We start from the raw sequence: 16,276 nt of genomic DNA, 5'->3' as shown, positions 1-16,276 counted from the left end.
AAAAGAAAAAAAGGAAGAAACAGGAACTTAAGCGTATGTCTCCATATATTCTTTGTAGCATTTGCTGAATGAATTCTAAGATGTGACAAAGAAGGGGCGGAGGACTGATAACACATCTTTCAGGCACTCTACTTCATCAGAACAGTAGGAACTTTCAGGAGCAGACTTTTAGAGGGTAAGAACCCATTGTGGGGTGAGAATTCCACATTCATCAGCTCTTGCCAGTGGCTTTCCAGTGACTTCCTGTCACCCATCCATAAAAGGATGATTGGAGATTTCTAAAAGTCCACCACAGGTTACAAGCCATGATAGAAGAAGGCTACCTCAGAAGATGAGGCACAAGGGAGTGGCAACAGGATGCAGGTAGTTTGTTGTCTCGAGTGCTCCCTGAGGCACCTAGTGGGTCACCATGATACGGGAAGCTGATCTAGATGGGCCTTTTGCCTGATACAGTGGGCTTTTCTTATATTCTTCAGGTGAGACCTGAGCTGATCCTGCTTAGCTTTTCAGGTAAGGCAGCAACTCAACCTCCAGACCACACCTGCTGCCCTCCAAACACCAAAAGCAATTGTAATTTATATTTATTTTTAACATATATATTGTAGAGAAGTACCTCTGCAGCACGAATCTCTGAAGCAGTTTGCACATGTTGCAGTTTTTGCAACTGATACCTGATTTTTATATAATTGAGATAGTCTCCCCACTAACCATTTTCTCTACAACTAAAGACATTCATTCAATTACATGTCCAGATGACAATACTACCAAAGAGATTGGAGCATTTTTCATATGCTTCTCTTTCTTTAAAGATCTAGTTTGCACCCAGTGTTTTTCTGAACAGAAACTGTACTAGTAAAAAAAAAGATAAAACAATGAGCAAGTGGTAGGATTGCTCTGTTGCTACAAGGATGAAATGACTAATTAAGGAGCTGACTGTAACCAGCACGTAAGAGGAACTGTCCTATAACTAAAGGGCCAGTTTTTGGAACACAGTGGCTGGGAAAAGCTTAAAGTGGCTCCTATTGGGGAGACTAAAGATTTTAATCCTGGGTATATTTTCTAGACGAAAATGGGCCTTCTGAAAAAACAGAAGATCTTGGCCATCTTGTGTGAAACAAGAGCTTTAACTCTTCTTCCAGTGAACTGCAGAAAGGCAATGCTTTAGCAATGGTGAAGGGTGCGGCAGGGTCAACCCAAGATCACATAATAATAATAATAATAATAATAATAATAATAATAATAATAATAATAATAATAATAATAATACAGGTATTTATATACCGCCTTTCTTGGTCTTTATTCAAGACTTTATTCAAGGCGGTTTACATAGGCAGGCTAATTTAAATCCCCATAGGGATTTTTACAATTGAAAGAAGGCTCTATCTTTCAAGAGCCACAACAATTCAGATGTTTCATTCTGATCTGGCCTCCATTCTCCCACGCTCAGAGCAAATTGAAATAGCTTGGCTTCAGCTTGTCAGCTGCTCCAAGGTCGCATGGTGCTGGTGACCTCGAACTGGCGACCTTGTGGATGTTATCTTCAGGCAAATGGAGGCTCTACCCTCTAGAGCAGACCCCCTGCCACTTAATGCCTGAGGAGGCATGCCAAATTCTGCCCCCCATACCTGATGATGTGCCAGCCTCTGCTGAAGCTGAACATTGGTGAGTGGGAGGAACACTCTCCTACCCCCTGCATTTTTTCTTTTTCAAATGGGAGGAGTGGGAAGAGCTGTGGAGGCAAATAGGCAGAAATGTTCCTCCCCAAACTGCTGCCTGAAGCAACTGCTTCAGCTGACCTTAAGGATGGGTCAGTCTGTGGTGCTGTATGAAAGGACCCAAGTGTGAGTGGTGGAGTAGAGGCAACCTGAAGTTAAATTCTGTTTTGCTTAGGAAGCTCACTGCAAGGCTCTTTGGGAGCAATTTTCCACCATCAGTAAGTAAGCATGCATGGGGACTGTGTGGCCTCCCAATATGTGGTACCCACTGCCTCCATTTTATATATTCTATATAGCCCATAGGCTCAGTTGCTCACAGAATTGTAAGCAGTGTTTTTTTTGTAAAAAGAAAGGTGCAGGAACTCACAATTTGTCAATCTTTTATTTAATTATTTTTAAACCATTTTTTTATTGGAGAAATAAAATATTTTTTATATGCTTCCCCCTTAAAGATGAACTTACTTCTGAGTAGACATGCATAGGCTTGGGCTCTCAGGCTGCAAGGCTAAGCACCCTTTCCCAGGAGCAAGCCCCATTGAGCACAATGAGACTTACTTCTGAGTAGACACGCCTAGGCTCGTGCTGCAGATTGGCACGGGGGCTGCACCAGTCAGCTTCCTTCCCCTCCTCCTCCACCAAGCCAGTACCTGGGCGTTCCGTGGGTGCTGCAGCCCGTCTCCCTGGCTGGCTGGCTGGCTGTCTGTCCTCCTCCTCGGCATCGGTGCGTGTCCCCCGCGCCCTCCAAAGGCTTGGAAGCTGTGTAGGGAAGCAGAGCGTGGGGGGAGGGGAGGCGAGCTGGGCTCAGGCGAGAGTTTGGGGATGGGGGCAGGAGGGGGTTGTTGTGCTGTCAGGCAGGGGCCAGGCGCCCACCCACCCTGCACCCCACAGCACCCACCCAGCGAATGCCTCTGTTTTGCTCCCCCCCTCCTGGAATGCCTCCGAAAGGGAGGGGCCCCTGCAAAAAGGTGCCGGAACTCCGTCCCCCCGCGTTCCATTAGAAAAAAAGCCCTGATTGTAAGTATACAGAATTGCTTATAATTACTTTGTGTCTTTGTCTCTCTTTTTTTATTGTAAGCATTTCAAGAGAGTGGCTGTTTTTTAATATATGAAATTCTTAAAACTATCATGTACACCTATAGTGCTAATTAAACACTATTATAATCTAACAATACTGTACATGCAATAGGTAGACAACTGAATTTTTCCCCTGCAATGGCACGGAAATATCAATTGTTTTGTAAAAGTGCCCTCTGCTGGCAGGGTGTATGGACAGCAGAATCCCACATAAGAGCTAGACAAGCAAGGAAACCGTTCCATGCAGAAAAAATTTTCAGCCATGGCATTTAATTACTTGCAGAATATAAGTATTCTTTTAATCATCCACCTATAGATGTGGTTTTACTGTTAACGGGTTCTGCTTAAATAGATTGTGCTCCTTGCATCAGCTAGTATTGAGTGGAGAAACCAGAAGTGTCTAATTCCCTCCAGAGAGACAAGGACTAGAAGGTTTTCCTGAGTGTTATTTGTCAATGTGGCTTGCAAGTGTCTAAAATAAAGAAAAATGATAGGTATTTACTTCAGCATTCCGAGTTCACTTTTCTGTTAACACCACAGGGTCACATTTATAGGAACTAAAGCATAAGAGCTCTCACCTGTGGATAAAATTTCTCTGAGTGTCCAGGCACACTTTACAAGAACACCAATCTGACCACAGCTGCCAACTGGCAGCATCTTTACCTTCATATTAAGGTACATAAAGTTTAAAAGTAAATATTTACATTCTTCTCAAGCCACTTCCAAAATGTCAAAATTAGATTTTAATGTGAGATTCCAACACTGATTCTAAATTCCTTTTATACAGCATAGTGTCTCTAGCAGCTTAAAATTCTCCCACTTACACTTCTTTGCTCATTTGAAACCATAGGAAAAGCCTTGTTCTGCTTTCCTTCTTTACCAGGGTAGGAGGTCTGGTCTAGCGGGTAGAGCCTCTGTTTGCCTGAACATAACATCCGAAGGTCGCCAGTTCAAGGCCACCGGCACCATGAATGGCGAGACCTTGAAGCAGCTGACAAGCCGAGCCGAGTTATTCCACCTGCTCTTTGGCTGCCCTTCAAGTGAGAGATGAGCTGCTTGTCAGCCTGCGTGGGAGGAAACTGGAAGCCAGAATGTGATACCAGTTCATAAAATATCCATCTGAAATGTTGTGGTTCTTGAAAGACAGAATCTTTCTTCAATTGTAAAAATCCCTACAGGCAGCCTGCCTATGTAAACCGCCTTGAATTAAAATCTGAGGAGAAATCTGACGACCAAGAAAGGCAGTATATAACTAACTGTATTATTATTTTTATTATTACTTGGGTGTAATCAACTAGGGAGATGGGCCTTTACTGTCTCTTGAATGCTCCACCACAAGAAATCTACTTCCTTCCTTACATACATTTTGCCATCAAGCCAAAATGTTTCCATTTAAAGAAGGTATTTGGCACTACTGTAATGCTGTGTGTATTAACTTTAGAATTAGATTTGATGGCTTTGACCTTTAAGGGATTATTTGTTTGCTTTCAACATTTGTCAACTGAATGAGCTATAAGTTCTTTCAGATAGCTTGTAAAGTGGAGAATGAGACTAATCCATTTTAAAATTACTAAATTCCTCAAGCATCGTTGAGACAAAACGTGAAACAATTTTCACTGTACAAATGAGGGAGGACATTTGTTTTCCAAACAATCTGAACAGCCATTTTAATTACACTTGGGCAACTGTTATCAGCTGGCTTGTGGAATATGCAGTTACTACATGCACAAACCATATTTATTAAAAAATATGTACACAGATAAGTAAAAAACCTGAGCACAAGTTATGTTACATTAGGGATTTAAACAATGCAAAAGTTTTCTTTTTAAAAAACATGTTTCTATATACAATTAGTAAAATTCCCAAAGTGGAACAACATGAAATGTGAAACACATTATTTGTATATACCGTATATACACATTCTCATAGAGAAGGCATTTAAATCTTCTATATACTGTACGAGATGAGTGTTACAGACATCAAATCATGCTTGCAATAAACAATTAAAATCCAATGGACTAGTAGCATGAATAAAGGACATGATTTGGTCCAAAATGTTTCTTTTCCCCCTGAGGTTATAAGAGGACTGGATCAACAACCTTAGGATGGAGATAGAAAACCTTTTAAGAGTGCTGGAAGTAGTTTAAGAATGGAGTATCTACCCATGAGGGTCATATATGTCTTTTGCCTCACTTTCACCTCTGGTCAAACAGGTTTGCAGGTTGACAAAAACACCACAAGCCTACAAAACCGGCTTAAAGAGGAAGAAGTGAGCTGAAATACACGCAACAACCTGCACACTCTTCCCAATTACTTTCAGCTCTCTAAACCAGCCACTCTCAACAGAAGCTGTATGGCCCCATGGGGCACACTGGCACATTTGAAGGGGGCCACAGACTGAAAACTGTGAGAAGAGGAGCCCAACGTTAGAGCAGGTACAACTTGTTCATTCTGACAGGGGAGCCCTGGAACCTGAGATGAGCTCTTAAAAGGCCATAGCCAAAAAAATAGTGGAGGGGGTTGAAAATGGCTGCAAGGATGTGGTGCATTTTCAACACAAAAGAACAAAAGGCCAAACAAAATTTGTTTAACAAGTTAAATTTCAATAGAGCTCCAAAAGAAAGCTGTTTGGGCTCTTGAGACTTCTTGGGATGGTTTTTAGACATGCCAAACGTTTTCCCAAAGTTCACATCCTGAAAGCCCATTCACAAGAGAATTCTATTTGCATAGCTGAACAATTCTTTTCCCCTGATTTAAATAGCTAGTTCTCATATCAGTAAGACCATATATTGTCTCTTCTCTTGCAGCACACAGGGCAATGCTCAATTGCTTACTGTTTTGATTGCACTTCAAAGCACTTCAAGCTCTACTGAACAAATATGCCTTCATCATGTTTCTACAAGAGTTGATGTTTTCTGTTGTCCTCTAAGGAGAGAGGTGTACAGCTCTTCTCCTGTATTTATGATGTTTGAATAGTCTTTTTTTCCAGATAGCATTGTCTGGTTTTCTGGAACTTTATGCTGTTCTCTCTGCATATTTGAGTAGACTGCTGACTTCTGCCATGCCACTTGTGACAGCAATGGGAAGGCTGTTGGTGCTTACTGCTTCCCACACATGGATGGCCTCCAGTATTCCAGATGGATTGCTAGGACCCAAGTCAAAGAGTGCATACGCTGCTGCCAACTGAACACCCCAGGGCACATCTGTAAAAGATGGAAAGCAATAACAAATCACAGGACTGGCAAATGCAACCATTTCTTCTAGTATCCTGGAACCCAAGCACTGACTTTTTCCAACCAAACTTGCTGTTCAATTCCTCACACAGACATTGCTCTTTCTGAGACTGTCATTTGCCAGCACCTCTGCTGCCTCAACTTAATGCTCAAGAAAATTCCAGAACAATGCCTGTCAGACCGTTTACCACCCTTAGGACGTTATAATAGGAAGCAGAGAGATGTTACCTTTTTCTTTGGCATGTTGCAAAAAGGCTCCAACAACAGAACTGATACTTTCCACAGCAGAAACAAATCCTCCTCTCAGTCCTATTTGGCCTAGGCGACCTATGAAGAACAAACCGGGGGGGGGGGGGTGAGAAGGGGGTTAGGACCAGAAAGGAGACAAGCATGTGCCTGAGCTCTACTCACACTGCAGGAGAGGCTCATGACTGAATGTTTCTCTATATAAAAAATGGGCCTCAAGCTTCTACTGTTTTATGTGGAGAGAACTGTGGGTGAAAACAGAAGTGTGCACGAGAACTTCCCTCTCTTAGAAATATGCATACTCAGGTCAGCACAGCAGGAAGCGGAACTCCTTTCTCCACCTGGGTGTACTCTCCTTTCCAGTCTGAAATGATGGAAAAGGGACAAGGAACTAAAGAGATCAAAAATTATGAATGGGCCCAACAGAGCTCTATTCCTCATGCACTCCAATTTCTCTTTTCTTTTGCTTTTCCTAGCCATTTTGACAAGGATGAATCAAAAGGGAGGAAAGAATGCACGAACAAAAGGTATCTCCATTAGCATAGCAGGGGGAAGGTGGTCTGCCCTGGGTGACACACCCTGAGGGAGTGATGGTCATGACACCCAAGCCCCTGCCGACTGGAGGCCCATGCTCCAATTGATAGCGGATGGGCCCTCCCTCACATAGCCTAGGAAAGGGGGTAATTTGTACCCGGGTCCAGGGTCAGAAAAGGGGCCCAGAAAGTTCCTGGGACTTGACATTTTCCTATCTCACCTGAACTCACTGCCAGTGCATAATGTGGGGGCACAACTACGTGCATGCAGTGTATGGCTTGCAGCAGCAAACGCACCAGGCCCAGGAAAGCTTCCTTGACCTTCCTTAACAGTGTCAAATCTGGGAGGAAACTGGCCTGCTATAGTAGCTCTTTGGCTTGTGGATCCCATAACCATCAAAGAGTGTATAGAAGCTCAGGGACCCAGCTGTGGGACTAAAGGTGCTGAGGAAGTTCATTTTGATCCATTCTAGTGTGAGCCTAAATATGATATTTTTCTGCAGTTGATTTTCTATATTTCAAACATTTTAGAGACTTAGGAGTGTGTTTATTTTTCCATATTACTTTATCTAGCTGCTAATGCCGCATGGTTGAGTAGACCTGGGCTCTGCATCAAGAAGCCTAGTAGACCTGAGCTCCAAAGACTATTGTGGATGTCAGCACCCTCCCCTGCCCTATTTTGCTCCCCGTTCTGCCTGCCCCCATTGCCCCGCTTCCCCTTTGGGAAGGGGCCCAAAAGAAACTTTGTACCCCCTGCTAAAATTCTTCTCAAAGGCCCTGCTCCCTCAAGCTCCAGGCTTCAAATGGTAGGAAATGACTGCCCCAGAAGCGGTCTGGTGCTGCGCGTGATAATGTAACAGTGTCACCTCCGAACCACTTCTGAGCGCTGTGTGTCACTTCTGGTGAGTATGGGTGGTGTGGCACAGGGGGTGACACATGTCCTTTGTGGTGCCCGCACTGGTGACACCACTGGATCTTTTTCCTATCATACCTTTCCACCCCCGTGCCCCCTAACCTTTCTAACCTGGAAATGACTTGAAAAATCAGAAAAGACTAAGAATGTGAACATTCTACATTCAAAAAAGAAGGTATCAAAAAAGGCTAACAATGTGAATCAGTTGTCTAACAGCAGAAGAGAGCTATTTGCCTAATCTTTCCACTTCTAGGTTTCCCAGATGGTCACAGCGGAAAGCAATTGTGCAAACCGGAAGTGAGCTCCAAAAACAGACAAGCTCATTGCAGGCACACAGAGGGTTGCAGAGGCAGCTGCAAGCCTCCAGGACCCTCCAGGAGGCTACAGGACACCCCCAGGTATATGGGGATGTCCCTGGGTACCCATGGAGCTGCAATCGCTGAAGCGCCATCAGGGCCACCCCCTCGCTCCCACCCCACCCATGCAACAATTTAGTGTTTAGAATCACTGGCCTAGTAGGTTCTTCAGTATTAGCACTATGTACTCACCAATCAGCCGGAGGACTGTTGCTACAATTATGTCAGAAGGGGAGGAACTGTTTCCATTTCCCACTCTGTTCTTTATCCACTTATCCATGATAGGCCAGAGCTCTTTACTAAAGGGAAAAAATGGACAGTAAGTACATGTGTACGTTAAAGGGCCTGCCTCGCCATCGCCTTCTGAAACAAGGACATCAAACTCTTTAAAAAAGCATCTGAAATCTGAACATTTCAACAATTGCAATTCTCAGAGAACAAGATGGTTTAATGAAACACTTCCCTCTAATTTTATAGAAACAGCCTATCCATATTTAAGGTACAAGAAACAAGAAGGTCATGCAACTCTGACTGTAGTGTGTTTTTTGCCATCCAAATGCTAGAGATAGGAAACTGGCAACTCGAGGGTGCACTTTTGATCCTGAGTGCTTCCCATCTAGCAGATTCCATCTGGATCCCAAGGATGCCCCTCCCCCAACCTCCAACAGTCTGCATCACTCATTTTCTTGCTCTATTACTTGATCTATGAAGGACTCCGTTTCTCTGCCCCTTCGATGTGAAGCGACTTCCCCTTTAATCTGCACTTTGGCCACTTCCACTCAGGGGTGAGCCATGATCTAGGCCAGTGGTTCTCAAACTTCTCCGGAGTTTTACTCCTGAGGTAAGTCTTTGCAGGGGAGGGGGCAAGGGCAGCAATGTGACCCTCAGGATTGCATCGTTGGGGGGGGAAGAGTGGTGCTTTTTACTTATTTAGGGTTGCTGCACATTGCAGGAGTTGAGAGCCCCATGAAGCCCTCCACAGGGCTCCTCAATGCTTAGAATGTTCAGAAAAAGCAATTGCAAATCACTTCCTGGTTGTGATGAGAAACCAGAAGTCGTTTCTGATTGCTTTTTCAGAACATTCTAAGCATCAGGGACCCCTGTGGAGCTCCCCACAACTCCTGCAAAGTGCAGCAGCCCTAAGTAAGTAAAAGCACCCCCCTTCGCTGCCCCATTAGCAATACTATCCTGGGTATTGCATTGCTGTCTCTCCCCTTCCCCTGCCCCTTAAAGGGATGGGGGAAGCTATACACGAGCTGGTGAGTCACGACCCACCAGTTTGAGAACCACTGATAGGCAAGAGTGAGCAACTTGAGCAGCATCAACTGGAGAACAGATCCTCCATGTTTCTTCAGGTTGAAGAAAAAGAGTATGTATGTGCCTGGAAGTAGATGGCTGAAGTGTACATACAAGGGAACGACCCAGCAAAAGCTTCCATTGTTCTTCACAGCAATAAAGGAGAAAGGAAGTTTGAAATCACAGAGCTCTGTGGCCAGTATTGCAGCTGGAGAAGGAACCAGTCAATAGCAAGAGATAGCAACTTTGGCCTCTTCGGCCATGCTCAATTAAAAAAATGCAACTCTTGTTTAAAAAATTGTTGCCCTAGGCCTTTTTAAAAAAAAACACGACAACAACAAATATAATAAAAAGTCAGCCTTCTGGAAATGTCCTCAAGAAAGAAAGTTCGAAACAGTAAATTATTGTAAAGCAGAGCAGAGTGGCCCAAAAAAATAATTTTTTTATTCACCCGGTGTTATCATAATGTTCATTGATTCACTCCTCTCATAAGAACATAAAAAGAGCTCTGCTGATCAGGTCAAAGGTCCATTTAATCCAGCTTCCTGTATCTCACAGTGGTCCACCAGATCCCTTAGGGAGCACTCAAGATAATACTAGTATCCTGTTACCACTGCCTTGCATCTGGCATTCAGAGACAGGCTACCTCTAAAACCCATAGGTAGCATAAAGTCTTTCATGGCTTGAAACCCATAATGAACTTTTCCTCCATAAATGTGTCCAGTTCTCTTTTAAAGACATCTAGGAAAGAAGCCAACACAACATCCTGTGGCAAGGAGATCCACAGATTAATTACCCCCTCCACATGTCACATGTATTGCTGCAGAAAATAATAATAATAATAATAACTTTATTTTTACCCCGCCTTTCTCCCCGAAGGAACTCAAGGCAGCTTACAACAGGTTAAAACAGATTAAAACGTAATTTAAAACAAATAAAAACATATTAACACAATATGAAAACTAGCAATACCTTATTATATTATCATGGGTCCAGTGCCATTTTTGATGGGAACATAGCAGATCAATGGCAAATACATATTCCCACGCACTCTCTGTCAGATCTTCTCCATATTGCTCATTCTGTTGAAATTCCATTTGTGGACACACCTGCATTGACAGAAGAAGGCTGGAGACCATTGCGCCAATATCCAGTGGTGAGCTCTAGGAGAAAAAAAAATAAAAGATGTCAATCTGTTTTAAACCATAACGTATTTACATATCAGAAGAACACAGTGGAAAGACATCTGGAGTTGTCTGACCCAGCTGAGCCCATTTGGTGGGTTTTTATTCCCACCTTGCTAAAGACACAACCAAAAAAGCCCGTTTCAAAAATATATGAAACCCCTCTCACTAAAGATTTTCTTTTTTCCTTTTTGCCCTTGGTTTAGAAGTACCTGCCAGACACTGTTACGGACTACATTTCTCTTCCAAAGTCAAATATTACAGCGGCACTGCACACAGTGTAACAAGGGAGACATTTAAAAGGCTTCATCATCTCTAGAGGGAGGAACTTCTGCTCAAGTTAAACATCAAGACCTTCGATGTCCCTTTTCTAAGAAAACTAAACACTTTTTCTGCTAATAAAGAACTGGAAAAAAGTACTTTTGAATAGATCATAGCACAGGGTAGTTTTGTGACAGAACCCTATAATCATTAAGGCAAAGTTCATTCTTAGTTTGACCTATACACAATAACAATAGCAGAAACATGGATAGCTGCTTTTCTACCTTACTCAAAACCTAGTTAAGGTTTAGAATCAGTTCTCACTCCATGAGGAAGAGACATAAGGAAAACCTCTCTCCTTGCTCCTTACTTTTCTCAGGTTCAATCATCAAGACAGTACAGGAGCTCCTTTCCTAGAGTCTGAACTCAGGCCACTCTGGTAACATCTCTGAGGAGGGGCAATGTACCAGTGTTGCCCATCTTTGGGGCTGGAGGCTACAGGTGTAGACAGAAGCCGCTTCATTTGCCTCATCCATGCTTTTTCCTCTATTCAGATGTTATCACAGCAGCATGGAAAGAAGCAACTAGGATAACCTCACTTGGTGGGCATATGGAGCATGAGATGAAAGAGACAGGCTGAAGAGATATTGCATTTGTCAGTACACAAAGGGGAACACGCACTCACTCACATATACCCATGCATTTTGAAGTCACCGCTGGTTCTAAGTGGTGTGGTTTCCACACACAAGACTGCAGATCACAGAGACTATGCAGGCAGAACACTCTCAACTCCCTAACCATGCCTAAGCAATCAGAAGAATGGTGCAGGACCACAAACACCCTCAGCAACACTTCCCCTACAATTCCCATCCTCCAAGACTTAAGTATGGTAAGTTGTGTCTGCACTGACCTTAACCATGGTTAACACTAACAGCACAATCCAATGCATGTCAGCTCAGAAGTTCCACTGAGCTCAGTGGGACTTACTCCAGGGTAAGTGTGCACAGAACTGCAGCTCAAGTTCTTGAAACCAGCCTCAACATCTCCTTAAAAGTAAACTCTGACTTTCACTGAATGTGGTTCAGGTCACCTTTATCAATAAATTCTGCCAAATAAACATGCAAATATCATGATACAAACCTTAGCAGTTATAAAGCTTCTTGATAGAGCACTGCTGATGGGGGAAATATGCAGTCTTATAGGAAATGTTCTCCTTTATGAAGGTTAAGGGAGCAAGAGGGTCACATCAACACACGCCAACAAGGAAGAGAACCTTAAGAAGTTACACAATGTGCAAACAAAGCATGTATGTGCCTAATGATTTGTTCAGAAACATTTGGAGTTTAATAGCACCTACACTGCTGTTCCCCAGGTGTCAGAAACAGTCTTGCAATTTCGGAGAATTAGTTTCTTTTGTTCAAAGTACGATACTTGACAGAAAAGAGCATTCATTTACTCAATAATTCTTAGATGCACTGCAAATAAATGTCAGGCTCTATTCTTTTCCAAGGGCTATTACATGCATAAAGAAACCTTGACTGCCCTTACCTCTTCCCAATTCAAATATGTTTTCAAGTATTTCAGCACTTCTCCTTTTGCATGCTGTCTGGCTACTAACTGTATAGCTTTGTTGATCACACTTTCAGAGGAAAATATCTCACTCCATACATTTCCAATAAACAAAAACAGCTTGTCAGGATTGGGAAAGCCTGGCAGAAAAAAAGACTAAAATAAGAAAGTGCAACTTCTTGACACATACAAGAGATTCCCAAGCTTCATCACACCAAGAAATGAAACCCAATATGGAGATACATGGATGAAGGTATGGAGCTATGGAGATCTCACTGAGTTCTATGGAACAATTAATTCCCTGTTGAGTTCTATGGGACAATGTAAAATGAACTGCAATAGAGGACACACTGACGAGATGCTAATCTTTACCTCAGGAAACCTGGGTCAAAGGGGGTAAGTTTAGTCCTGATTACCAAGTGCAGTCTGAGCTGAAGCACCACTGTACCCACCCCAATTCTGCCAACCCCCAAATTCTACTGTCCACCCCTCTATCAAGCAGCCTATCAATCATGAGACAGCAGCCTTGCAAGTTGAGGGTACAATTCTTTTTGGAGGCTATTTTGGCTCTGGTATGTTACAGGAAACTAAAGAAGAAAATACTAAAGACTGCTGAACAATGAGCAGTAACTGTCAATGTGGCCTCCTCCATGAATGAGGAGAGGGCAGGAAATCAGGCAGAGACTTGTCTGTGGCTGATTAGCTATTCAGACACATACAGTGCCATTTGCTCTGGGAATATCTGCACAAGAGAGGACAGCAGACTGCACTGCTCCTTTGCCATACAAAAGCAGCACTGCCTCAAACTGAATATATGACCTAGGGCTGTGAATCCTTTATTTGGCTGACCAACTGGACCCTGGACCCAGCTGGACTCCGGTGAGCAGGGGCTCACCAATATTATTATTATTAATAAGCATTCACAAGGTGCTTTCCAAGTGTGCAAAGCATGTCGTGTTAGTCATTCTGTTGATGTTCCTACAACAACCCTGTACAGAAAGTACTATTAGCTCCATATTGTAGCAGGTGAGGGGAGGCCAAGAGGGAGAGACTAACCTAAGGTCACCTACTGAGGAATCAGGGCAGAGATAAAATTCAATCTGTGCAAGTTCTGATTGACAGCTATATATCTTAGCCACACTAAGAGACACACCATGAAACCTTTGCCTGAAGCAATACAAACATGTTCAGACACAACACAGTAATACAATGCTTTTGAACCATAATAGGACAAACTTTCCTGCACTCCATACCTTCCTTAAGCAGACTGTAGCAAAACAGGCGGGCTTTTTCGCGGTCTCCCAGCTGTCGACATATGCCAATATACACCCTGCAGAGGGACTGGATATGATTGTGGCCCAAAGACATCTTCCCAGTCTTCAGCTTAGTCAGCACAGCTTTTAACAGTGGCTCTGCTAGGTCCTGCTATGAAAAAATAGTGTTTTGCTGGTATTCAGCATACTGGGTATATATCAATACACAAGATGCACCTTATTATGGAAAACGATACATTATTGCCCTTGCAAAGAAACAAGGGTTGACTTCAGAGCGAATAGTTTTAAAGATGCAATCATTAAATTAGGAAAGGACAGATTGGTCCAAGCAGGCGGACTTTAACACATTTTTTAAATGTATAGGTAATATCACTGCCTTCCCATACAAGAAAGAGTTACTGTTGTTTTTATGCTTTTAGGATGGGAGGATAAACCCTGCTCTGCTCCACATTTAATGCCAGCACTGGGATTTTTATTACTATTAACAGTATTTAAATACTGCTTTTCAATGAAAAGTTCACAAAGTGGTATACAGAGAAAAATCAAATAACTAATGGCTGAGAGCCCAATCCTGTGGTCGGCAGCATGGCTCTGTGCCGCTGAGCACAGTTGCAAACGGCACGCTCGTGGGGCTCACTGCTGGGCTCCCACCCATGCTAGCCCAGTGCCAGCCGGTGCAAGGCTAACACCAGGTGGCTGCCCAGCTCCTGCGGCTCTGCGGTCTCCTGGACCGCCAAGCTGCAGAACAGTAGGCGGGGGCAGGGAGGAGGCGTTCCGGGGAGGGGGGAGGCCGGCAGGGGCAGAGAGAGGGTGGATGGAGGCGTGCCAGGGGGCGGGCGGGAGGAGGATCTGCAGAGCTCTGCTCCGCAGGACCCAGGGCACTCATGGAAGGCTGCACACCCTACACAAGCGCCTTTACCTTACTGCTGACCTTCTGGTCGGCGGTAAAGTGAGTAGCCCCATTGCAGGGCTGCTTACCTTACTTGGGGGAAGAGGATGAGATTCCCCATCTCCTGAGACACTTCCTGTGGTAGCACGGGAGGCGCTGGATTCGGCAGCAACCCTCCTCAATGCCGCCAAGCCTAGGCGCCCCAGGCAGCTCAGGATTGGGCTGCCCAATTATTATCTGAATCAAGAGATCCTTGCATGAAACTGCGAGGTGTATACCCACTACTGTGAGCAAAAATTTCTGCAGGCTCACCTATGGAATAGATTATCTGGTGCTGGAAGGAGGCAGGTTGCAAACTTACGCACACTTTACTGAGAGTAAGCCCCACTGAAAACAGTGGGTTTTACATCCTAGAAAACATGCATAGAATTGCACTGCAAGTTTAGGAGATAGGGCAGAAGTTTGACAAACCTTAACTGAACTCAAACACAACTCATCAATTTTATCTGGAATTGACTGAAAAATAGAACAGAGAGAAAAAACAATGCTTCAGTCTGACCCTGGCATCCTGAGATCTGGCATCCATGGATTTGACTCGCAGATGCTGGGGTCCCAGTTTAAATGTCCTTAAAAAAGTTCACAAAAATTGGGTTTCCTACTTTTGTGCAGTAAAACCATGCTGTTTCCAAGCCTCTGAGGGCTAAAGAAAGCTCTCAAGACCCACTTCTGGGTCATCCAGTGTCGTACAGTATAAGGTTATACCACATTCAGCCACTAGATGAAAAGTATTACTTTTCATTACATTCAGCCCTATCTTGTAGATGAATGTGGTATAGCTCTATAACAGGGGGTGCCCAAACCCCAGCCCTGGAGCCACTTGTGGCCCTCAAGGACTCCCAATCTGGCCTGCTGGGAACCCCTAGTCTCTAATGAGCTCTGGCCCTCCGGAGACTTGCTAGAGCCCACGCTGGCCCGACGCAACTGCTCTCAGCGTGATGACCAACTGTTCGACCTCTCGTGTGAACTGTGGGATGAAGGCTCCCTCCACTACTTGTTGTTGCACATCTGTGATGTAGCAGTGGCAGCAAAGGAAAGGCCAGCCTTGCTTTGTGCAAGGCCTTTTATAGGCCATGAGCTATTGCAAGCCCTTCATTCATTCATATAAGTTCCATCTCTAATGTATTTGTGTAAATTTATTCAAATTTGAAATGTTAATCAACTCTTTTTTTCCCGGCCCCCCGACACAGTGTCAAGAGATGATGTGGCCCTCTTGCCAAAATGTTTGGACACCCCTGCTCTATACCAATACATTCCAAGGCAGTGGGAGACCTGGAAGTGGGTGTTTAGAGCTATTCTTAGCTCTGAGAGGTTTGGAAACAGCACAGTTTTGATGTGCAATGGTAGAAAACTTGATTTTTGCACGCTTTTTTTTTGCATTTAAAGACCTTTAAACAGAGATCCCAGTGTCAGTGGATAGTGTATCCATGGGGGTGGGTGGGTTGGGTTCTGGAACCCCTGGGGATACTGATATAGGACACGTATTTTAAAAAAATCATGTCAATTAAAAATCATGTTTCTAGAAGCCACTGTGCTATAAAGCTGGGGGGAGCGGAGTTGGGGGGCTCTAAATAGAATCAGAGCAGCACCAGAGTAGACACAAGTACTATTCCAGAAAGTTCAATGTCTTGCATGGTTTCTGCATAGGTCAACAAGATTACTGATAAATCTCTAAA

General features: G+C 43.8%; 1 protein-coding gene across 2 annotated transcripts in view; it reads right to left on the bottom strand.

Moving 5' to 3' along the window:
- Nucleotides 1-4,455: 4,455 nt before the first annotated feature.
- The window catches only part of ICE1 (interactor of little elongation complex ELL subunit 1), a 40,750-nt gene continuing 28,929 nt past the window's right edge, over nucleotides 4,456-16,276 (bottom strand). The window contains exons 15-20 of one of the 2 annotated variants that reach the window (XM_066626176.1): nucleotides 13,634-13,805; nucleotides 12,360-12,520; nucleotides 10,339-10,529; nucleotides 8,263-8,369; nucleotides 6,251-6,349; nucleotides 4,456-5,992 (exon numbers count right to left, since the gene is read on the bottom strand). In XM_066626176.1, the coding sequence (XP_066482273.1) occupies nucleotides 5,805-5,992; nucleotides 6,251-6,349; nucleotides 8,263-8,369; nucleotides 10,339-10,529; nucleotides 12,360-12,520; nucleotides 13,634-13,805 (918 nt within the window). In that variant the 3' untranslated portion in view covers nucleotides 4,456-5,804. The remainder of the gene's footprint in view (nucleotides 5,993-6,250; nucleotides 6,350-8,262; nucleotides 8,370-10,338; nucleotides 10,530-12,359; nucleotides 12,521-13,633; nucleotides 13,806-16,276) is intronic. The other variant, XM_066626177.1, reaches the window with a different exon arrangement.

The sequence above is a fragment of the Tiliqua scincoides genome, chromosome 4 (genome assembly GCF_035046505.1).
Source record: "Tiliqua scincoides isolate rTilSci1 chromosome 4, rTilSci1.hap2, whole genome shotgun sequence".
Classification (NCBI taxonomy): Eukaryota; Metazoa; Chordata; class Lepidosauria; order Squamata; family Scincidae; genus Tiliqua; species Tiliqua scincoides.
Note: the sequence above shows the minus strand (reverse complement) of the source record. Positions and strands in the feature narration are given on the sequence as shown.